This window comes from Rhinoraja longicauda, chromosome 28 (genome assembly GCF_053455715.1).
Source record: "Rhinoraja longicauda isolate Sanriku21f chromosome 28, sRhiLon1.1, whole genome shotgun sequence".
NCBI lineage: Eukaryota > Metazoa > Chordata > Chondrichthyes > Rajiformes > Arhynchobatidae > Rhinoraja > Rhinoraja longicauda.
Genome location: NC_135980.1, coordinates 18,003,710 through 18,027,505, shown reverse-complemented (window position 1 = coordinate 18,027,505; position 23,796 = coordinate 18,003,710). Strand labels below are relative to the sequence as shown.

General features: G+C 49.2%; 1 protein-coding gene across 2 annotated transcripts in view; it reads right to left on the bottom strand.

Moving 5' to 3' along the window:
* The window catches only part of mef2b (myocyte enhancer factor 2b), an 82,933-nt gene that overhangs the window by 18,886 nt on the left and 40,251 nt on the right, over nt 1-23,796 (bottom strand). Inside the window, exons 1-5 of one of the 2 annotated variants that reach the window (XM_078423667.1) lie at nt 21,068-21,085; nt 15,996-16,121; nt 7,893-8,096; nt 4,719-4,859; nt 1,033-1,207 (exon numbers count right to left, since the gene is read on the bottom strand). In XM_078423667.1, coding sequence (XP_078279793.1) covers nt 1,033-1,207; nt 4,719-4,859; nt 7,893-8,096; nt 15,996-16,049 — 574 coding nt within the window. In that variant the 5' untranslated portion in view covers nt 16,050-16,121; nt 21,068-21,085. Of the gene's footprint in view, nt 1-1,032; nt 1,208-4,718; nt 4,860-7,892; nt 8,097-15,995; nt 16,122-21,067; nt 21,086-23,796 lie in introns of those variants that run through there. The other variant, XM_078423666.1, reaches the window with a different exon arrangement.

The window sequence follows — 23,796 nt, the reverse complement described above, 5'->3', positions numbered from 1 at the left end:
CATCACATTCGCTGTGGCCTTTTAGAATTCGAGAAAGTTGAGGCGTTTCAGGCACCGGGACTATGTGGAGATCAACGAGCTGGTACAGCCTCAATGGCCGTCATGGTCTCCTTCAATAAGCGAGTTTCAGTCACTTGTTCCTAGCAGGAGGTACAGACACGGTCACTCCATGTCTGAGGTTTAACAAAACCAACAACAAAGACCAGCGGGCAAATTGCCAAAAGATTTAATAGGCCTGCTCACCATCAAAGGGATCTACAGGAGTCGCTACCTCAAAAAGGCAGCTTGCATCATCAGAGACCCACGCCACCCTGGCCACGCTCTCATTTCACTCCTGCCATCGGGAAGAAGGCATAGGAGTCTGAAAACTAATGTCCAGGTTCAGGGACAGCTTCATCCTTATAATCATCAGTCTATTAAACATCACAACCTCTCAATAGGCTCCAAACGATATAGAAGAGGACATTATTTTTGACCTTGCACTATTATTATGTCTGTTTATTTATCTGGTCGTTTTTTTTAATATGCACTGAATATTTTTTGTAGTTTATTATGGGTACTAAGTTTACATATCAGTTGTGCTGCTGCAAGTAAGAATTTCATTGTTCCGTTTCGGGACATATGACAATAAGATACTTGACTTGATAATGAGAGCCATAAGGAAGGTCACCAAATGATTGGCCCAGTGTGATACAAGTGTAGCAGTACATTTACTTCAGAGGCACAGTGTATAAACAGGCCCTTTGGCCCACCAAGTCCGTGCCTAACAATGCATCATCGTGTACACTAGCACTACCCTACGCACAAGGGACAATTTACAATTTTTTTACTGAAGCCAATTAACCTACAAACCTACATGTCTTTGGAGTGTGGAAGGAAACTGGAGCAGCAGAAAAATTTTACATGGTCACAAGGAGAACGTACAAACTCCGTACAGAGAGCACCTGTAGTCCGGATGGAACCCGGGACTCTGGCCTATAAGGCGGCAACTCTCCCGCTGCACCACCCCACCGCTGTGCCACTGCGCCCTACCTGAATGGGAAATTGTGGACACTTGCGACGTCAGCCCTGATGAATGAGCGTTTCGGGATACGACCGGCAGTTGTCCTCGGTTTAGAATGGACCCGGTAGGGTTGCTGTAGGCCAGGCCAGTGGCGTTCTGTGCTGCCGACAGAAGAGACATGTCGTGGTTCAACAAGGCACCTGGCTGAGAAAGAAAGACACAGATAATGGAGGGGAGGCAGAGGGCAAGGCACAGAGGGAGCAACTAATCGCAATGTAAACTCTTCACAGCAAGTCATTGAGGTACAAAAATAAGGCCTTCCACTAATAGAGAACATTATCACAGGAAAACAAGTTGCATCATATCTCAGGAGAATAACCCAAGCCACAAAAGGAGATATCAGTGCGGCCGATCATGGGGTTGCCAAAAGGAGAGGACTTGAAGAAGTCTTAAAAGGAAATTGAATTAGACTGGGGAAAGGAATTTTTTAAGCTGAGAACTCAGGGCAGCTGAAGAATGGCCAGGACAGACAGAAGTGGATCTGTTGGGCTGAGAAAGGGAAGTGAGAACAAGGGTGCGAATTACAAAACCAGGGTGCTGTCCAGCTAGACTGAAGAAGGGTCTCGACCCAAAACATCACCCATGCCTGCCCTAGTGGGTGCCTGTAACATGCTGCCAGGGGTGGTGGTGGAGGCAGATGCGATAATGCCATTTGAGATACTTTTGGATAGGCACATGGATATGCAGGGAATGGAGATATATGGGTGATATGCAGGCAGATAAGAGTTGGTCTCAGCATCATGTTCCGCACAGACATTGTGGGCTGAAGGGCCTGTCATTGTGCTGTACTGTTGGCTTATGGCCATTCTAAGAATGTAGTGATGTGGATCACTTACAGGCAGAGAAGATTAATTAATCGTGTTACTGATTGTTAATAGTTAATAGGTTACTGATTGTGGATGATCAGCCATGATCACAATGAATGGTGGTGCTGGCCAAATGGCCTCCTCCTGCACCTATTTTCTATGTTTGATAGGAAGAACGTGACCTTGTTCCTTTGATGTACTGATCTGTTCTATGAAAATGTTAACCCTATTTCTCTCGTCACAGAAGCTGCCTGACCAGCTGAGTATTTCCATCATTATCTGTTCCATTTCAGGCTTGCAGCATCTGCAGCTTGTAGAGGCAGGTCTGTGGCAGCAGCAGTGTTCAGGGCAGTAGGGGCCGCGGTGGACCACTACTGATAGGATGCTTCCAGCACACTGAGACGCTGAATATTTTCATGTTAAAGGGCAGTCTGCAGAGGACTGTTTGCATGCCCTTATTCGGCCTGGTCTCTTCCACTGCTCCATACTGACCAACATGCCAGGGAATTTGATGGTTCAATGAAGATTTGGGATCAAAATCCCAGGCTGTGTTGTAGGTGGAGAACAGAATGGGGCAGAGAGCAAAGAGTGATGGTCGACTGCTCACACTCCTGGTACACATGGGTAGCTGTCAGGGTGACCAGCGCCAGGGGGTCACTGACACACACACCCACGCACACCCTCGCACACGCACACCCTCGCGTACGCACACCCTAGCGCACGCACGCATGCACACGCACACCCTCACACGCACACACACACTCACACGCACACTCACACGCAAACACACCCTCGCGCACGCACACCCTCGCGCACGCACACCCTCGCGCACGCACACCCTCGCGCACGCACGCATGCACACGCACACCCTCACACGCACACTCACACGCACACTCACACGCACTCACACGCAAACACACCCTTGTGCACGCACACCCTCGCGCACGCACACCCTCGTGCAAGCACGCATGCACACACGCACACACTCACACTCACTCACACGCAAACACACCCTTGTGCACGCACACCGTCGCGCACGCACACCCTCGCGCAAGCACACCCGCCCTCACGCACACCCTCACGCACGCACGCACGCACACCCTCACGCAGGCACGCACACCCTCACGCATGCACGCACACACACTCACACGCACACCCTCACAAACACTCACACACGCTCACACCCTCTCACGCACACACCCTCACCCTCACTCACACACAGCCTCACACACGAATACTGAGCATCACCAACCCTGACACAGACCCTCACACCCACCCTCGCGCACACACACCCTTGCACTGAGCTTCACACCCGCCCTCACGCACATACCCTCAAGCACACACCCTCACTTCGGTCAGTGTAGACCCGTCCACCTTCACCCGTGGGTGGGGGAGAGAGACACTCAGCTTCACCAGCCGGGCCACCGGTGGGAGTTCAGGTAGTGGTCTGCACTTCACCGTCTCTGCAACCTGAGGCTGCTAGTGAGCAATGGTGGAGGAGACACAATATCCAGACTCCCAACTCCCAGCCACTTCCCCTCATCTCCCTCCCCTCACCCTCATCTCCCCCTCACCTCAGCCCCAACATACCTCCCACACCCCCACCCCATCCCACACCCTCACCCCAAACGTCTAAAAACTGCACATCTCCTTTAAACTGTGCCCCTCTCACCTTAAAGCTATGTTCCCTAGTGTTTGATGTTGCCACCCTGGGAAAAAGGTTTGGCTGTCTATGTCCCTTATCATTATATATACTATCAGGTCTCTCCTCCACCTCCGATGCTGCAGAGAAAACAATCCAAGGTAGTTCATCCTCTAACCCTGACTTTACCTCTGAATCATCTAGGGAAGTGGAGAGAACTCCTCCAGTCTCCAGCCCTGCACTTTGTTCATGGTGGAGGGCTTTTGTGGAGTTGGGGAGTGAATCACATGACCCCATCCTGTGACCTGCTATTGCAGCCAGGGTAGGATATCTAATGAATACCTGCTGCCATGACAACTCTTTGTCTCTCTGCCTTTAGACTTTAGGCCAGATTGCCTGGAAAGTTGCAGAGTTCCCCAGCCAAGGAGATTTGGTATAGAACTTGTACGATTTACAATACACAGTCATATCAGTTCAGCATCATGTTCAGGAGCAGCTCTGGTACAGTAGAATCATCCTATGTTGGTTCACAGCATGGAAACAACAAACCTGTCACTGAGAAGAGGAAGCTGACTGGGACTGGCCAGAGATCAGAGAGCAATGTGTTAAAGGATAAAAAAGACACAGTCCGGGAGCAGCTCAGTGATTCAGGAAGCATCCCCGGAGAACATGGATAGATGACGTTTCAGAACGAGGCCCTTCTTCTGACTGCTGCAGGTTTTAAAGGAGCCTGAGAGAGAAACAAGCGGCAGGAGGGTTTAGGGGGAAGGGGGGGGGGGGGGGGGGGGGGGGGTGAGGGAGTCCAAAACTTGGGACGAGGCAGATGAAGAAAGAGCCATCAACAGTGGAGCGATTGTGTTCGGGAATGTTTAATGGTTCAGAATTGGAGGATTGTACTGAAACATGTTCAGACATGTAGTTACACAAAAAAAATACTCAGAGTGAGGTGATGTAAACTGCACTTTGCATGCAGTTTGTGTCTTGTGATTCAAGGTACCTGCAGAGCTTGCTCTTGGCTGCGGGGAGCAGGGACAAACGGGGGGCAGAGTCAATCGCAGGCAGTTCTAGTTCTGAAGCACTGGCAGCAGGCCAGAAATGAACACCTAGGAACTGTCAAGGAGGCTTGAGTTGGATTGATGTGGGAAGATTTCAGAAGGGAGAGAAACTAAACTACTGAAGGAAAGATAAAGCACTCTGATCTACTTACACAAACTCTTGGTCTGTTGTTCATTTGCGTCATCATTTCGTACTTTCTATATTTGTCGTTCACATCCAGGCCCGGCTCCATCGAGTCCTCGATTTCTGGGTCTGGACTCTCGCAGCCGTTCAAACCTTTCTTCCTCAGCGTCTAAGCAGAATCAGAGTTTCAAAGTTGCAGTGTCACGTCTCCTTGGAGTAATCTCTGGTCCCCTGGGCCGACGGTGGAGACCATTGAAGCTTGGTGTCTGTCACCCCCCCCCCCCACCAGCCCATGTCCAGTGAATCTCACCAGTCTTGAGTCACACACACACATACACAAGGCTGCTGGAACAAACACTACACAGCTCTGCTCAGTCAGAGCACTGAGACAATTCCAGGCACCTCACTGCAGGAAGGATCTGCAAGGCTTGGATGTACAAGGGGGAGAGTGGGGTGTGGAGAGTCTTCACTTTAGACTTTAAAATAAAGGCACAGTGTGGAAATGGTCCTTCAGCCCACTGAGTCTGCGCTGACCAGCATTCAATCCCATGCACTAGCATTATCCTACACTTTAGGGACAATTTACAATTTTTTTTTAACCGAAGCTAATTAACCTACAAACTTGATGCACCTCATATTTCGCTTGGGCAGCTTACAACCCAGTGACATGAACGTTGATCGCTCTAATTTCAAGAAACTCTAACATTCCCTCCCCTCCCCTTTCCTCCCCTCCCCCACCCTAGTTATCCTACCAGTTTTACTGTTCGCATCCTTCTATCCCTCTCGTTATCACACCTTCCCCAGCCAAAACAACGGGCCATTATGGGCTCCACCCTTACCGAGGTCATCCGTTGGCGGCCATGATTTGTTCTGGTCTTTCTTGGCGCCTGTATCCCCTTCCCCTCCCCCCCCCCCCCCCCCCCCGACTTTGAAGAAGGATCCAATCCGAATCGTCACCTATTCTTTTTCTCCAGAGATGCAGGATGACCAGCTGTTACTTCGTGCATTTGGTGTCCATCTAACCTACAAGCCTGTATGTATTTGTGGTGTGGGGGAATACCAGAGCACCAAGAGAAAACCCACGTGGTCACAGGGAGAATGTACAAACTCTGTACAGACAGCACCCGTAGTCAGGATTGTACCTGGGTCTCTGGTGCAGGAAGGCAGCAACCCTACTGCTGTGTCACCGTGTCATCCCCCAAAACCTGATAGCGGGCAGCTTTAGGGGCAAAATGTTCCTCCTGTGTACAGACTGCATGTTTCACTTAGATCCTTCAGATATCATAATGGGATGGACTTTTCTGTTCTGGGGCTGTACGTGATCCCAGTCCCACACCCAGTATGCTTAACTGGTGAGGGGTCTCCAGCATATTGCAGCAAACGATCAGTGGCCTCAGAATTCAGTTACAGCGGGAGAGTTGCAGCCTTACAGCGCCAGAGACTCGGGTTCATCCTGACCACGGATGTTGCCTGTACGGAGTTTGTACATTCTTCCTATAACCACGTGGGTTTCCTTCGGGTGCTCTGGTTTCTTCCCACATTCCGAAGATGTACTGGTTTGTAGGTTAATTGGCTTTGATAAAATTGTAAATTGCCCCTGGTGTGTAGGATAGTGTTCGTGTACGGAGGGGGATTGCTGGTCGGCGCGGGCTCAGTGGGCCAAAGGGCCTGTTCCGCGCTGTATCTCTAAACTAAATTAAGCATCTTAATTCAAAAGCAACAGCACTGTTAACCAACACCTCAAAACGGTAGAGAAGAAATCCCTTTCCATTCTCATCGCCTCCCACCACTAAAATGATTGAATCTTTCAACGAAGAAACATGCAGGGTAAAGAAGGAGGCTATTTAGCCCATCCCTGTCAGGCTTCACACAAACTCCCTCCCACCCGCCTCCACCTCCAACATCAAACATCTTATCCTTCTAGCCCTCTCCCTCTGCTGTGGTTTACTGCATCAAGAATAAGGGGTAGGCCATTTAGGACTGAGATGAGGAAACATTTTTTCACCCAGAGAGTTGTGAATCTGTGGCATTCTCTGACACAGAGGCAGCGGAGGCCAATTCACTGGATGTTTTCAAGAGAGAGTTAGATTTAACTCTTAGGGCTAAAGGAATCAAGGGATATGGGGGGGAAAGCAAGAAAGGGGTACTGATTTTAGATGATCAGCCATGATCATATTGAATGGTGGTGCTGGCACAAAGGGCCGAATGGCCTACTCCTGGACCTATTTTTCTATGTTTTCTGTCTCTATGTTTCTATCAGAGAAAGATTGTGCCACGGAAGGCCATTTGGCCCCGTCATTCCACGCAAGTGTCTAGGTTCCCCTTAAATGTCTCTCTGCTGATCATCTCAGAGGGTGCCAATCCATTCCGAATATGAATCCAAACATTTCCTTCAAGCCTTTGGAAAGATCTGGTTCTAGTGACTGGAGGGAAGAGAAGGGGAAGGGTTGGTGAGGTCAGTAGACACGGTGAAGGGAAGACTCCAGTCCTTGCATAAGAGTATAAGCGGGGCATTGACCGTCCACCCCTGGACCCTGTTCTCCCACTGAATAACGCCTCACTTCCGGCTTCCCATTGAGTCTCCCAATCACCCATCCTCTCAGGGCCTAGGCCTTGAATACGCTCAGTGCCCCTGGGCTCACAACTTGGGGGAGAACTCCCAAGATACACCAAGTGCTGTAGTAACTGAGCAGGTCAAGCAGCATCTCTGGAGGACATGGTAGGTGACGATTCGGCTCGGGACCCTTCTTCAGACTGATTGTAGTGGGGGGGGGGGGGGGGAAGAAAGCTGGGAGAGAAGTGTGGTCCAGACCCGAAACATCATTCATCCATGTTCTCCAGAAATGTTGCCTGAACCACTGAGTTACGCCAGTACATTGAGTCTTTTTTTAATAGTTTCTTGTATCTCCAGAGATTCACTGCCCATTGAGAGATGTCAGGTGTCAGTGAGCAAGTCCTTGCCCAGAGCCTGTGTTCCTAAGCCCTGGATTCTCCAGAACCTCTATATGGGCCAAACACTGGCAGGACTAGTGTGGATGGGGCATCTTGGTCGGCATGGACAGGTTTCTGTGCCGAAGGACACTCTGACTCTTGGAGTCAGCCCTGACCCTGTCTGCTCGGGGCTGAGCAGCCCCCACTGGGGGGAGGGGGGTGAGAGCTCTGGTGGGTGGGGTGGGGTGGAGTGGGGGTGCCACGCCCTTACCTCCAGGATGTCGGAGTTGGTGCGGCTCTCGTGGGGCTCGCTGTACTCCGTGTACTTGAGCAGCACCCGGTCCATGTCGGTGCTGGCGTATTGGAACAACCGGTTGGTGCTGTTGAAGATGATGAGGGCGATCTCGCAGTCACACAGCACGCTCAACTCGTACGCCTTCTTCATCAGCCCAAACTTACGCTTGGTGAACGTCACCTGTGGAGGGGGCAAAGGTCAAAGATCAGCAGGACCCTGCGCGGGGGGGGGGGGGAAGCCTGGGGGAATCGGGACTGAAAACATCGTCAGGAGAACCCAGTCCAGCACTGAATTTACCCAAAGTCAGGAGTGTTCCTCTTTGAGATAAACTGAGTTCAGACTCTCCCAGCCAGCCAAAATAACAACACTCTTTGCATTTATAGCATCAATACTGCGGCAAAACATTTAAATCCACAAGACAGCGGAGGTAGTCGAGGCAGGTACAATAATAACATTTAAAAGACATTCGGACAGGTACATCGACAGAAAATGTTTAGAGGGATATGGGCCAAATGCAGGCAAATGGGACCGGTGTAGATGGGGTATCTTGGTGAGCATGGGCGAGTTGGGCCAAAGGGCCTGTTTCTGCACTGCATGACTCTATGACTGGAAGGCTGTTCCCCATGTCCAGCTGGGAATTACAGGGCCAGGAATCCCGCATGATCACCCTTCTGCAAACGCTGGGTGGGAACTCTGGAGCAGAGGGGAATTTCCGGAGCAGAAGCATTTCAACCAGGATGCTGCTGTGTGGACAATGAACAGCAAGTCCTCAGCGTCATCCATTCGGTTCAGTTCACTTTAGTTTATTGTCATGTGCACGGTGAGGTACAATGAAATGTTTTTTGTTGCGTGCTATCCAGTCAGCAGAAAGACTATACTGTACATGATTACAATCAAGTAATCGACTGAGATGCTGCTTGATCCACTGGGTTACTCTCACATTTTATGCCTATCTTCAGGATAAACCAACATCTGCAGTTCCTTCCTACACCTCGCCACTGGTAAGGAGGGGTGATAAATGCAAAACTTGCCAGCTGCCCCGACATTCAGTGAACCAGACAGGAGAGTAACTTGCAAACCTACAGGGTGAGCTCATTCGAGTGGGCACATTGGGCGAACAAGCTGCCTCTGCAGTGCGATGCAGTGACGTTCCCCCTAGGTACAGTGTGTGTGTGGGAGGCCAGGCCACCTCTCCCACTCACTGCGTGCAGAGGCTCGACACAAAGGGCTGGTGTCAAACCACAAAAAGGGCCCTGGCAGCGTGGCTGTGACTCTGCACGTACAGCAGGAGTCCAACGACACAGTCTGCACGGCAGCCCTCTACGCCTTTCACCCCCCGTGTAGTAACTGCCTTCAAGCGGGTCAGCAGCCAGCAACGGGTCACAGCGGAGGGAGAAGCAGGAACCCTTGCATTAACATCAGTGCCAAATGCAGAAGTTAATTCAGTGAGTAATCTCTATAATCTCCTCCAGCCACAGAGCACTTCAGGATCTTGGTGTTCCTTTAATTACTGCCCCCTGACCCCCCCCCCCCCCCCCAGCTCCCATCTCCTCACTATCGCCGGCAAGCCTTCAGCTGCCATGGAATTCTCTCCATCGACCACCCCCCTCTCTCTTGCTTTCAGATGCCCCTGACAATGCCTCTCTTTCACACCGTGCCTGGCCGTTCTCTCCAGCTCAACATCCATCTGCCTGACCTCACTCTGAGAAGCTCTCAGGCCGATTCATGACAGCACAGCGTGCGGGAGTGTCCAGGAGTTAAAGGCAAAGCTTCCGCACACCGCTAAAGAACTTAAAAGTTTTACAGAGATTCAACTCTGTTCTTGGCTGTTTAATCAAGTGAGTCAATTGTGGGCAGGACCATCAGAATACAGGCGGAGAGGGTGGTAAGAAAGGCGTATAGTGTGCTTGCATTTATTGCGAGGGGCATTGAAGATTAGAGTCAGGAAGTCATGATGCATCTCTATAAGACTTCGGTCTGGCCGCATCTGGAGTATTGCGTGCAGTTCTGGTCGCCCCCATTACAGGAAGGATGTGGAGGTTTTGGAGAGGGTGCAGGGGAGGTTTAGCAGAATGCTGCCTGGATTAGAAGGTTTCAGCTCCAAGGAGAGGTTGGATAAACTTGGATTGTTTTCCCTGGAACATCAAAGGTTGAGGAGAGGGAAGAGTTGATAGTATGTAAAATTATGAGAAGCATAATTGTGAGGGTAGCTAGTCAGAACGTTTTCCTAGGCATAGCAAAGGTTGAGAGGGGGAAGGTTGAATGGAGATATGTGTGGCAACGTTTTTTTACACAGACAGTGATGGGGGCCTAAAATGCACTGCCAGTGGTGGTGGTGGACAGATATGATGGTGGCATTTAAGAGGCTTTTAGACCGGCACATTGAAGTGAAGGTGATGGAGGGATATGGACCATACGCAGGCAGATGAGTTTGGTTTAACTTGGTATCATGTTCGGCACATGTATTATTCTATGTATAGGAAGGAACTGCAGATGTTGGTTTAAACCAAAGATAGAGACAAAAAGCTGGAGTAATTCAGCGGGTCAGACAGAATCTCTGGAGGGAAGTGAATGGGTTACTTTTCGGGTGGAGACCCTTCTTCAGACTGAGTCGGGAGAAAGGAAAACGAGAGAGATGGTGAGAAATATAGAACAAATGAATGAAAGATATGCAAAAAAAATAAAGATGATAAAGGAAACAGGCCATTTTTAACTGTGGCCTAGGTAAGAACGAGTACAGTGTCTATGTTCTGTGGTCTATATAATACTGCCAACAGCCCCAGAGGTTTGTGACTGATAATTCAAAGGCTTTAGCACATCTGCGGGTTACTGGGTGACTCTGGCATCAGTGAGGCAGGACTGCAACATGGATCACTGGCAGTGACTGGTGCAGCCGATGGTCCTCCAGCACTCCTCCGCTTCTCTGTGAGAGGAACCGCTTGAGCAAGTGGTGAACACGACAGGCATGCACCACGAGCGATGGTGAGCAGCTGATGGTGTGGCACGTGCAGGCGCACTGGGTCAGCACACCGACACTCCTTTCCCAATAAAGCAAGGCATTTCTTAACGTCTTTCCTCCAGACGCAGGGTCACCCTAACTGACACCATCATCACATCCCATAATCGTACGCCAGAGACAGTTAGCTAAAGGTTTGCTGTCCCAGTTCAATTCTTTGAATTCCTTCAATTTGCGGCATGATGGCACAGTTGCTGCGTTACAGCACCAGATTCTCGGGTTTGATCCTGACTACGGGTGCTGTCAGTACTGAGTTTGTACGTTCTCCCCGTGACCTGCGTGGGTTTTCTGCGGGATCTCCGGGATCCTCCCACACTCCAAAGATGTACAAGTTTGTAGGTTAATTGCTTGGTATATTGTGAGTTGTTCCAAGTTTGTGTGGGATAGCGTAAGTATGTGGGGATCGCTGACCAGCGAGGACTGGGAGGGACGAAGCCCCTGTTTCTGCGCTGTATCTCTAAACTAAACTAAGCTGTCAGTGCAAGAATCGCCAACCATCGATCAGCCATTCACACTTTAGATTTTTTAGATTTAGAGATACAGCACGGAAACAGGCCCTTCGGCCCACCGGGTCCGCGCCGCCCAGCGATCCCCGCACATTAACACTATCCTACACACCCTAGGGACATTTTTTTATTTTTACATTTGCCCAGCCAATTAACCTACATACCTATACGTCTTTGGAATGTGGGAGGAAACCGAAGATCTCGGAGAAAATCCACGCAGGTCACGGGAGAGAACGTACAAACTCCGTACAGACGGGGCCCGTAGTCAGGATCGAACCTGAGTCTACGGCGCTGCATTCGCTGTAAGGCAGCAACTCTACCGCTGCGCCACAGTGCCGCCACTTATTCGATGTTGTCTACTTTAGACAATAGACAATAGAAAATAGGTGCAGGAGAAGGCCATTCGGCCCTTCGAGCCAGCACCGCCATTCAATGTGATCATGGCTGATCATTCTCAATCAGTACCCCGTTCCTGCCTTCTCCCCAGTCCCTGCTTTCTCATCCACTCCCAACAATTAGGGGCAATTTATAGAGGCTGATTATCGTACAAACCCACGAGGAAAGCAGAGCACCCAGAGGAAACCCATGCAGTCACAGGAAGAACGTGCAAACTCCACATAGACAGCAACCGAGGTTAGGATCGAACGCAGATCACTACTAGCTGCGCCACTGTTGCTGAGGAAAGGGAGCCTCTCTCACCATCACCAGCCCGATCGACGGGATGGACCAGTGCCATTGCGAACATTGCACAGAGCCCAAGAAAAGGAACATATTCAGTTCCTTGACACTCCCAGAACATCCACAATCACAGTGTACATTTATAAATAAGATAGTTGTTGAAGAGCAAATTAAAACGAGACAGAAACTGATACTTGGATGAGGACACCACAACCCAAAGATAGCGCAGAGAATCGAGAGACTTCACACACGAGGGACGATCGCATCTTCCTGGGGAAACACCGCGATGGCTCCCACTGCCCAGTGACGTCTCGGAGTGGCTGTTGCCTCATCCATCTTCTGACTGCTGACTCACAGCCAGACGGCAGGGAAATTTCATGCAAATCACATTGCTGTTGCTTTTAAAGTTAATTTGAAAACTGTGTTCCATCCCCTGGAAGGGATTGGGAAACCGAGAGCAAGACCTCTGCTGCCTCAGGACGTCCCAAAGTAATCTGGGGACAATGAGGGACCTTCTGGGTGGAGTTACCTGGGTAGCAGGGCAGCCAATGCCCAGCCCCAGCTAACACGGGAGCAGAGCAGCATTGCGCGGGCGTCTGGGGCAGCACAGTGATGCAGCGGTATAGTTACTGCCTTACTGCGCCAAAGATCCAGGTTCCATCCTGGCTATGGGTGCAATCTGTACGGAGTTTGTACGTTCTCCCTGTGACCACGTGGGCTTTCTCCAGGTGTTCGGTTTCCATCCACACTCCAAAGACGTACAGCTTTGTAGGTTAATTGGCTTCGGTAATTTGTAAAATTGACCCTAGTGTGTGTGGGTTAGTGCACGGGGTGATCGCTGGTCGGTGTGGACTCGGTGGGCCGAAGGGCCTGTTTCCAAGCTGTATTTCTAAAGTCTAAAGTAAAGTCTAAAGTCTGGTTGAGTGTTGGTTGTGGGAGGGGCAGGCCAGGCTCCCTCAAAGCAGAGCTGTGGGGTCCGTTACATCCACCCAGGGGAGCAGACGGGGGCGTCGGTCTAACGTCCCCACACCGCACTCAGCAAATGCAGCAAGCTCCACCAAACTGATGCGCCACGTTCAGTCCACTATCAGCCGGGAACATTGGACTGTGCAACAACTCACATGCTGTCTGACAGAAGGTTGAGGAAACACATCGGACAGTGCAGCACAGGAACAGGCCCACTAAACGTTATTCCCGTTATCCTGTGGCTGTGTATGGTGGACGGATTCATTGTAATCATGTATAGTCTTTCTGCTGACTGGATAGCACGCAACAAAAACACTTTTCACTGTACCTCGGCGCACATGGCAATAAACTAGACTAAACTATGTCTGTGCTAAACATGATACCTGGTTAAACTAATCTCCTCTGCCTGCACATGATCCATACACTTCTGTTCCCTGCACATCCATGCAGCAATCTAAACAATGCCACTATTGTATCCAAGATAACGGGGCACATCCTGGCCTGGCCATTCCTCCACCCTGTGTGTTGTAGGCTCCTTGTGGATGGACTGATGTGAGAGTGGAACCGGGCGGCACTACTCTGCTGGGCGTAGCTTGCCTCTCATAGAGACTAATGGAGTCATACAGCATGGATAGACACAAAATGCTGGAGTAACTCAGCGGAGCAGGCAGCATCTCTGGATAGAAGGAATGGGTGATGTTTCAGGTCGAGACCCTTCTGCAGATTGGAGAGTGAAGGGTCTCGACCTGAAACATTACCCATCCTGTCCCGCTGAATTAATCCAGCATTTTGTGTCTATCTTCAGTTTAAACCAGCATCTGTTGTTCCTTCCTGCTCATACAGCATGGAAACAGGCCCATTGGCCCTACCTGCCCATGTGACCAACATGTCCCATGTACACTTGCCCCAACTGCCTGAGTTTGGCCCATATCCCCCTAAACCTGTCCTATCCATGTACCTATCCAATGTTCAACTACCGCCTCCAGCAGCTAACTCCTATCATGCACCACCCTTTGTATAAAAACATACCCCTCAGGTTCCTATTAAATCCTTTCCCCTTCACTTTAAACCTACGTCCTCTGTTTCTCGATTCCCCTACTCTGGGCAAGAGACTCTGTGCATTTACCCGATCTATTCCTCTCATGATTTTGTACAGACACCATTCTGCTTTAGCTAAACATTTTGTTCAAGATGGCCGCGCCGTTGTGTTTGGCTGCCTGCCACTGTATGTTTCTTTTTTTTCCTAATCAGATGTGCAGCACTTTGGTCAACGTGGGTTGTTTTTAAATGTGCTATACAAATAAAATTGACTTGACTTGACTTGACTCTGCTGGACGTAACGTGCCATCCCCACCATGGAGGAGCTGGTAAATTACTTACTCCCATCTCAGGGTCAATAGTGGCAGCATTGCTTCTGACCTCTGCGTAGATGGAATTTCAGCTGGAATCATCAATGATCAGAGGTGCAAAGGGACTTGGGCGTGCTGGTGCAGGATTCCCCAAAGGTTCATTTATAGGTTGAGTCGGTAGTAAGGAGGGCACTGGTCAGACCATATTTGAAATATTGTCAGCAGTTTTTGGCCCCATATCTAAGGAAGGATGTGTTGGCATTGGAGAGAGTCCAGAGGAGGTTTATTAGATGATCCCAGGGATGATTGGATTAATGTATGACATCCGTTTGATGGCTCTGGGCCTGTACATGTTGGAATTTAGAAGAATTAGGGGAAATCTTATTGAAATATACCAAATAATGAAAGGCCTAGATAGAGTGGACATGGAAAGGATGTTTCCAGTAGTGGGCGAGTCTTAGACCCGAGGGCAGAGCCACAGAACAGAAGGACGTACCTTAAGAATGGAGATGAGGAAGAATTTCTTCAGCCAAAGGGTGGTGAATCTGTGGAATTCATTGCCACAGACAGCTGTCGAGGCCAAGTCATTGGATATTTTTAAAAGCGGAGATTGACGGGTCTTGATTAGTCAGGGTGTCGAAGGTTACGAGGCGAAGGCAGGAGAATGGAGGGGGAAAAATAGATCAGCCATGATCGAATGGTGGAGCAGACTCGATGGACTGAATGGTATATTTCTGGTCCTATGTCTTATGAACTTATGTACTTGGGAATATAAGCAATCGAGAGCTCAGTGGTGTGGTGACCCTGCCTCCTAATGCAATGCAGTGCAAGGTGGCCGCCTGCAAATAGAAAGAGATCCTCACTCAGTTCTTAAACCTCCTGGGTGACGGAAGGTTCCAGAGTTAGCTTTAGACATGCCAGACTCCTGGGAATTCTGCCTCCAGCCTTCACATGGAAAATGACCAATGTTCCCTGAGACAAACCTCATTGCAACCAACCAGGCCAACAGTGCAAATTCCCACAACCTCTGTGCTCAACAGCCTCATATACTGCTTCTACACTGGGGGTTACGGTTGGGGTCAGGCTAGGGGTACCGAGTGTAAACATTGCCCAAAGGAAAACAGGTCACCAGTCATGAAGTCATCAGCATCAGAAGGGAATGGGGTTGCCCCGATTCACGTCTACACATCCAGGAACCACATCAGCAGAAGATCAATTGGAAGTGTCAGGTAGGAGGGGAAGTGGTTTGAGGAGGATACGGAAAGATTTGTTGAACAAATTGCCTGTCGGCAGCTCTCGAAGTGACGCTAGTCAGCAGGTTCAGCCCCCACAAACTTCCAGCGTGATGTCTGGTTTACAAAGTTGGTGGTGCTGGCTCAGAGGAAGAGGAGAGGGTTCTTAGCCAAGGTCCCGACTCCTGGTCGCTAACCCTCTGGACCCTTTGCTATTCCCAGCAAAGCTGTGCAGACTCAGTGTGGACGCTAAACACTAAAGGCCTCAGCCAGACAGTGAGCATGTGAGTGGGGAAGCCTTTTGCAGCTTGTAACCCAGGGAAGAGCCGTACCTGTCGATTCCTCTGGTCAACTATCCGAGAGATCTGAATCTTCTTGCGTCCCATTTTTCAGCCTCCGTCTCTCTGACGTTTCAAATTCAGGGAGAGATTTGATTTGTTGTCATTACCTAGAGTTCACTGGAGAGAGAGAGAGGGTGGAAAAATACAAATTAGTAAATAGTAGCCACAGATCCTCAACATTTAACTTGCATCAATACCAAGCTCTATGTACGAAATATGACCATCCATTTATGTATTCCTACTCACAATGCAAGTGTCCCCCCTTTCCCTTGTCGAGCACACAGTCACCTAAACATTTCACCTCTCAGCACTGTACCCTGCAGAGAAATTCCCAAACATAGACACAAAATGCTGGAGTAACTGAACGGGGCAGGTAGCATCATGGTTAGGCGACGTTTTGGGTTGGAAACCCTTTTTCTTCGAGAAGAACCTCTTCAAAGTAGGCATACCCTGAAGGGACCACAGTGGAGCAGTCAAAATGTAATAACAGGGAACTGCAGATACTGGTTCATGCCAAGGATAGAAATAAAGTGTTGGAGTAACTCAGCGGGTCCAGCAGCATCTCTGGAGAACATGGATAGGCGACGATTCGGGTCGGGACACTACTTCCCAAGAAATTCCCGCATCTGTGTGGAATGCGCTCCTGCAACAGCGTTATCACAGGGGAATCTAAAGGCTGGGTGCTCAGTCACCTGCTCTACATCCATGACTGTGTAGCCTGACACAGCTCCAACACCACCTTTAATAACAGGCAACAGTGAGTCGGACCACGGCAGGGAGATCGATTGTATGATTGAATGGTGCCAAAACAACAACCTGGCTATCAACGTTAACAAGGCCAAGGAGCTGATTGTTGCCTTCAAGAAGGGAAAGCCGAGGGTCCACAAACCGGTCTTTATTGACGGCTTGGTGGTGGAGAGAGTCAACAGCTTCAAGTTCTTGCGTGTGCATATCACTCAGGATCTGTCCTGGGCTCAGCACGTTGATGCAATCACAAAGAAAACTTGTCAATGCCTCTACTTCCTTAGAAGATTGAGGAGATTTGTCATGTTGCTGAATACGCTAGTAAACCTCTACAGGTGTACAGTGGAGAGCATACTGACTGGTTGCATCATGGCCTGGTTCAGTAACTCAAACGTCTAAAAACGAAAGACGCTGCAGAAAGTGGTGCATGGTGCCTAGTCCATCGTGGTTAATGATGTCCAAACCATCGAAGGGATCTACAGCAAGCGCTATCTCAAAAAGGTAGCTAATATCATCAATGATCAACACACCATCCTGACCACACTTTCATCTCACTGCTACCGGTGGGAAGAAGGTACAAGGACCTGGGAACTATAATCATCATGTTTAAGAACAGTTTCTTCCCATCAACCATCAGGCTCTTGAACACTGCACATTAACCACAGGCCTACCTCAGCAATGATCTATTACGGAAATTGTTTGGGTTTACATTTAGTTTAGCTTAGTTTAGTTTAGAGATACAGCGCGGAAACAGGCCCTTCGGCCCACGAAGACCAGCGATCCCCTCACACTAACACTACCCTACGCACACTGGGGACAATTTACAATTCTACAGAAGCCGATTAGCCTACAAACCTGTACGTCTTTGGAGTGTGGGAGGAAACCGCAGCTTGCGGAGAAGACTCACGCAGGTCACGGGGAGAACGTACAAACATCGTACAGACAGCACCCGTAGTCAGAATCAAACCTGGATCTCTGGTGCAGTAAGACACCGCGATGCCACCTTGTACTAAGCACTATTACGTTGACCAAGTATTACTGATAATTCATTGTTACTGATCATTGTATATTTATCTTTGCGTTGTTGCATTAATATATGGCTATAAAGATGCCGCAAGTAAGAATTTCATTGTTCCATTCCCGATGCATTCCCTGTGCTAACTCTGGACACGATACAGCACGGTTTCTGATGCATTTTATGATCCATAACATCGGAACTCAAACCCGAGTTAAGTGACTCAGTTGCACAAGATGTTGGTGAGGTTGGATTTGGAGGACTGTGTTCATTTATGGTCAGCCTGCTGTAGGAAAGATATCATTAAGCTGGAAAGAGTTCAGAGAAGATTTACGTGGATGTTGCCAGGACTCAAGGGGGACTGAGCTATAGGGAGAGGTTGGGCAGGCGAACATTTTATTCCCGGAGTGGAGGAGACAGAGGGGGTGATCTTCCTTCCATCAGTCTTTGAATTCAATAGATCATCCTTCACAACGTGGCTTCCTCTACATGGGAGGGTGAAGCTGCCTGACTTGCTGAGTATTTCTAGCTCTTTCTATTTTTATTTCAGACTTCAGCACTACAGTGAGAATGATCCTGGGGATGACTGGGTTAACATATGATGAGCATTTGATGACACTGGGCCTGTACTCACCAAAGTTTAGAAGGATGAGGGGGGACCTCATTGAAACTTACCGAACTGTGAAAGGCCAGGAGAGTGGATGTGCAGAGAATGTTTCTCCTAGTGGCCAAAGCCTGAGAATAAAAGACGTACCTTCAGAAAGGAGACGAGGAGGAATTTATTTAGTCAGAGGGTGGTGAATCTGTGGAATTTATTGTCACAAAAGGCTGTGGAGGCCAAGTCAATGGATATTTTTAAGTTGAAGATTGATAGGTTCTTGATTAGCAAGGGTGTCATGGGTGATGGGGAGAAGGCAGGAGAGTGGGGTTGTGAAGGAAAGGTAGATCAGCCATGATTGAATGGTGTAGATGACTGGCCATTCGGCTGGTCTTCGTGGGCCCAAGGGCCTGTTTCCACGCTGTATCTAAACTAAACTAAGCTAAACTAAGCGTAAACCTAAACAATTTCCGTAATAGATCATGGCCTAATTCTGCTCCTACAACTTATGAACTTGCAGTGAATTTGTTGACGTTTCGAAGCTGTGTCTGTACGTGTCACTGCTCTGGGAGAGTTGAAGCTCAGTCTCACTGTTACAATCAAACGCACCAGTCCCCCTCATCTTGGTAACAGCTTATGAAAATCCCCCGTCTATGTGTATGTCTTGACTTCCTTTTGTCACGTTTGTTTTCCTTGATAATTTCCTCTCTCCAATTTTAGATTGGGATCCGCTGAAGTAAACACAACGTGGTGCAGTTACACTCATCTACCGCGGTTCACTGTAGTGCCCGGAGCCATCAAACTCCAGCTCCCCAAAGGTGTCTGCACAGAATCTCCACTTGCCGCCTGTAATCCAATCCAGTAGTAAATGAATGCATCTCAGTAGCACCTGTAGCATCTCAGCAGGTCCCAAATATTCTCTAGCAGGGAGGTCCTCGATTGTTGTCCCTGGTGTAACATGGCAACATACACAGCAAGCTCCCGCAAGCAACAATGTTAAATATGTTGAAACAAAGAACTGCAGACGCTGCTTTACAAAAGAATAGGTGGAGTGCTGGAGCAGCGAAGTGAATCAGGCAGCATCTCAGGAGAACATGGATAGGTGACGTTTTGGGTCAGGATCCTTTGGAATGATTGGATTGTTCACTTGTAATCATGGATTAATGTTTGAGTGTTAACCAGAGAGCACACACCTGCGCTCCCCAAAAGAGTGGGCGTGGGGGACTGCTGCCCAACTGAGGTAGGGCAGAAGGAACTTTTGGGCTTCATTGTCTTCCAGTGGGGGAGAGCAATGCCCATCTGGGAGTGAAGACTCTTTCGTCCAGCGAGTGTGGCTGCTGGGAATGACTGCTCTTTCTTCCAGCGAGGGAGGGAAGCAAGCATGGAGCTGCTGGGAGTGACAGCTCTTTCTTCCAGCGAGGGAGGTTAGTGAGCATGGAGCTGCTGGGAGTGATGGCTCTTTCTTCCAGCGAGGGAGGTTAGTGAGCATGTGACTGCTGGGAGTGACGGCTCTTTCCTCCAGTGAGGGAGGGCAGGGAGGGTGTGGGTGCTGGGAGTGTCACTTCTTTCTTCCAGCAAGGGAGGGAAGCAAGCACGTGGCAGCTGGGAGGGATGACTCTTTCTTCCCATGAGTAAAGGCAACAAGCGTTTGGTTGCGGGGAGTGACGGCTCTTTCTTGCTGTGAGGGGGGGTAAACGAGCCTGTGTCTGCTGGGAGTGACGGCTCTTTCCTCCAGGAAAGCAGGGCAGTGAGCGATCGGCTGCTGGGAGTGACGATTGTTTCTTCCCGTGAGGGAGGAAAGCAAGACGTGGTTGCTGGGAGTGCGGGCTCTTCCATCAGAGAGAGTACGCTGATGAAATCAGAGGAGTCCCAGACCAGAGAGCTGCTTCAGGGAACAACAGCCGGAGTCTGGCCGGGATGTCTCTGTCCACCCACTGCTCCCGCCACCAAACAAATTGCAGGAGGAACTAACTATTTCAGAGCCGAGGCAGAGCGTCTCACGGAAGCGAACGGGTGCCAAATTTTATAAATAACTGACGGCAAATAAATAAAATAGTGGAGGCAACAGAAATAGATCTAAAAATACCAGTGAGCCTTGGTAAAACAATGTAGCGACCAGACTCCTGACAAGGGCTCCCAGGGGGCTGAGTCCTGCGCCGTCTCTTATACAAAGCTGGACTACCAGCAGAATAATGACTAACCGAGTGACCAAGCTAGGGACCAGAGTCTGGGCTCAGAGCCGAGGTCACTTACTCCATCAGCTAATAGTTTGAGCAGTTTATAACAGCTTGCCAGTAACTGGTGCTGACATTAAGGCAATTTGCAAGGCTACTCTGACCATTTAACTAAAGCTTCATTGCCACGGGGTGGCCAACAGATCAAGACATTCTAAGTATTTCACAGCTGCATCGCCACTCAATGGTTGACCCTGAGCTCCAACAGGAGGGAGTGGAACAGACAAATCAGTAGCACAGGCTAGTCAGCCCCTCTAGTCTAGACTGCCTCGCCGCTCAACAAGACCATGGCAATTCCACGTTTGTGACAACCCTCCTAACCCTGGCACCCTTTGCCCATCAAGTACCTTACGCGCCCCCACCCCCCCCCCCCCCATATCTGATAAACATTCAAACACCACTTCCACTGCCCTCAAAGAAGGGAAATCTATAGACTATGAGAAAAATGTGCCTTATGTTGGCAAACTCTTACTTTAAAAAGTGAATCCTTGTTTCAGATCCTCCCGCAAGTCAAAGTAGTTTTCTGCATAGTCACCCTGTCGAGAACCATAATATTTCAATAAAGTCCCTGAAGCACTGGTGGATACAAGCCAAGCCTGAACAACCCTCCCTCCAGCTAACCTCGAGAGAGAACTGCTCAAGAACGATTAATCTTCATATGAACCAAAAATGGAACAATTAAATTCTTACTGGTAGCAGCATAACAGGTCTGTAAACACAGCACTCGTAGATAACATAATAAACAATAAATTGAAACTTTTATAAACAATTTCCAAAGCATTAATGTCCTTGCTGCGGCTTGAGTTAAGGCATAAGAGTTTGGTTGAGCTGAGGATTGTTGAGGCCAGATTCAGACATCCCGAGTGGGAGCTCACTCCCATAGGGAAGGGTCAGGGTGAACAGGAGAGAGGCCAGTCAGAGGAAGGTGGGTGGACATGAAGAAGGTGGCATGGTGACGCAGTGGGCTGAAGGTGCTGTTTCCATGCTGTATCTCTAAACGAAACTAAAGGCCTGTCCCAGTTACGCGATTTCAAAGGCGACTGCCGGCGACTGTCAAAGTCGTAGCAGATCGGCAAAATTTTCTTTTACCCTACGACAATGCCGAGTCAGGTCGACACAAGTTACTTTTTTTGTGAAACTAGCACCTGGCTAAGAGATTACACCGTCTTTGGAAAGATTGCGAGATTCCCACGCTTACCTGACCATCAAACTGTCACCTCCAATCTACCCGTCAAATGTCCTGACGGTAAATAAATTGTTAAACAAAACTATCTTCTGGTATCTTCAAATGCCTTTTCTTAATTTAATATTACGTGCTTCTAAATGCATCTGCGACAACCTAGCAAACCTAGCTACGATACCTGGCGACAAGCCAGCTGTCGCCAAGAAATTTCTATCTGGAATTTTCTTCCGCGACGCGCCGAGATCATTGAAGACTCCTCACGATCATGCCCACGACACCCCGGCGAACGTTCAGCAACAGCCTAGTCGCCGGCAGTCGCCTTAAAATCGCCTAACTGGGACAGGCCCTTTAAACTAAATGGACAGATGGTGATGGGGTGTATTGGGCAGAAATGGCAGAGTGGACTGAAGTTATGCAGAAACAGTAGCATGAAACAGAGGGACTGAATGATACGTATTGAAACTTTTAAAAATATTTCGTGCAGATGAACTGAGGGAATGAATAGTAGCCAGTCGGCATGTGGGTTAGTTCGAGACCGATGCAGGAGCTGAACATGGTGTAGGAGTACGCGTCTGTAGACATGAGGACGACGGATTGCAGACAAACCTCAAGCCCTCATCTCCTGATATGAAGGTCATTCATTCATTTTGTCTGCTGCTAAATATAATTTCTTTTGCTCTGTTATTTCAGAGTCAAATGAGCCACTATTACAGAAAGTAGGGGTTATGTTTGGTCGGCTCCATGCTTCAAACTCTTTCATCTTTCCCCATGGTTTGCTCGGCTGGAAGGAATGCTTCGCTCAGTGCCGGTCAAGGGCAGACACTTCCAGGGTTGCAGAGGAAGGGAAAGCAGACACCAAGCAGTCACATTAAAGGGCAGGGTCAGTGGTTGACTGAGTCGCTCCTTCCCCAACCAACAGAAGGTCTCCTCCCACCCAATGTCACTACGAAGCATCTCTTTGAATCTGCAGCAACTCCAGAGCAACATCATCCCATCCTGAGGCACTGCCTCAAAAAGGCAGGCAATATTATCAAAGACCCACACCACCCTGGCCACGCTCTCATCTCACTGCTACGGCCATGAAGAAGGTACAGGAGCCAGAGAACGGTGCCCTCCAGGCTCAAGAACAGCTTCTTCCCAGCAACCATCTGGCTCTTGAACACGACACAACACCAACCACAACTATGATCTTCTTTGGACTCCATCCTTGCTCACACTACCGACTTCAATCTTGCACTATTATGATTACCTAGTATTATGGTTATAAACTTGTTGATTTTTTTATTATTATGCATTATCTGTATGTTATTGAGTTTGCATGCCTGATAGGCTGCAACAAGAATTTCATTATTCTTTTGTTGGTATACCTGACAATTAGATATTGTCTCTTGAGGATAGACACATAACGCTGGAGTAACTTAGCGGGTCAGGCAGCATCTCTGGAGAAAAGTAATAGGTGATGTTTTGGTGTCCAAGTACAATCATATGCAGGGGGAGGCGGGAGGATTTTCAGCCCATCACCTCTCTGCTAACTCATTAAAGCATCTCTGGTTGCCCTCAGTTGCCTCCTGGCAACCAGTCCTCACTTTCAAAGGTTGTTCAGATAAGATCAGGAATGAGTGAATCTACCACCAATACCTTCAGGAAGGACACTGGATATGCGCAGCTCAGAGCAGGGACGGTGTCAACCATTTCATTCAATTCCTTCTGACACCTTTGCCTGTCCAAGTGTTTGAGCACAGAGTGGAGGGAGCAGTGCATTGGCTGGTGGGAATGCTTAGGGGGTGGGAGAGATCGGGACACTCCCGGGAAAAGACCACACCATAATTGGCAATGTCACAACTACCATCTGATCCAGTTTCTGCACCTGGCACAGAGCTGCCCACCCACACACCTGCCCACATATCTTCCCTGGGGTTCCTGGAGGACTGTCCCACTTGCTGACAGAGTTGGGAGTGTCCCAGGGAGGGGGCTGGGCCGGCCCCTGCAGAGCAGCCTGGAGCTCTGAACAAAATCCA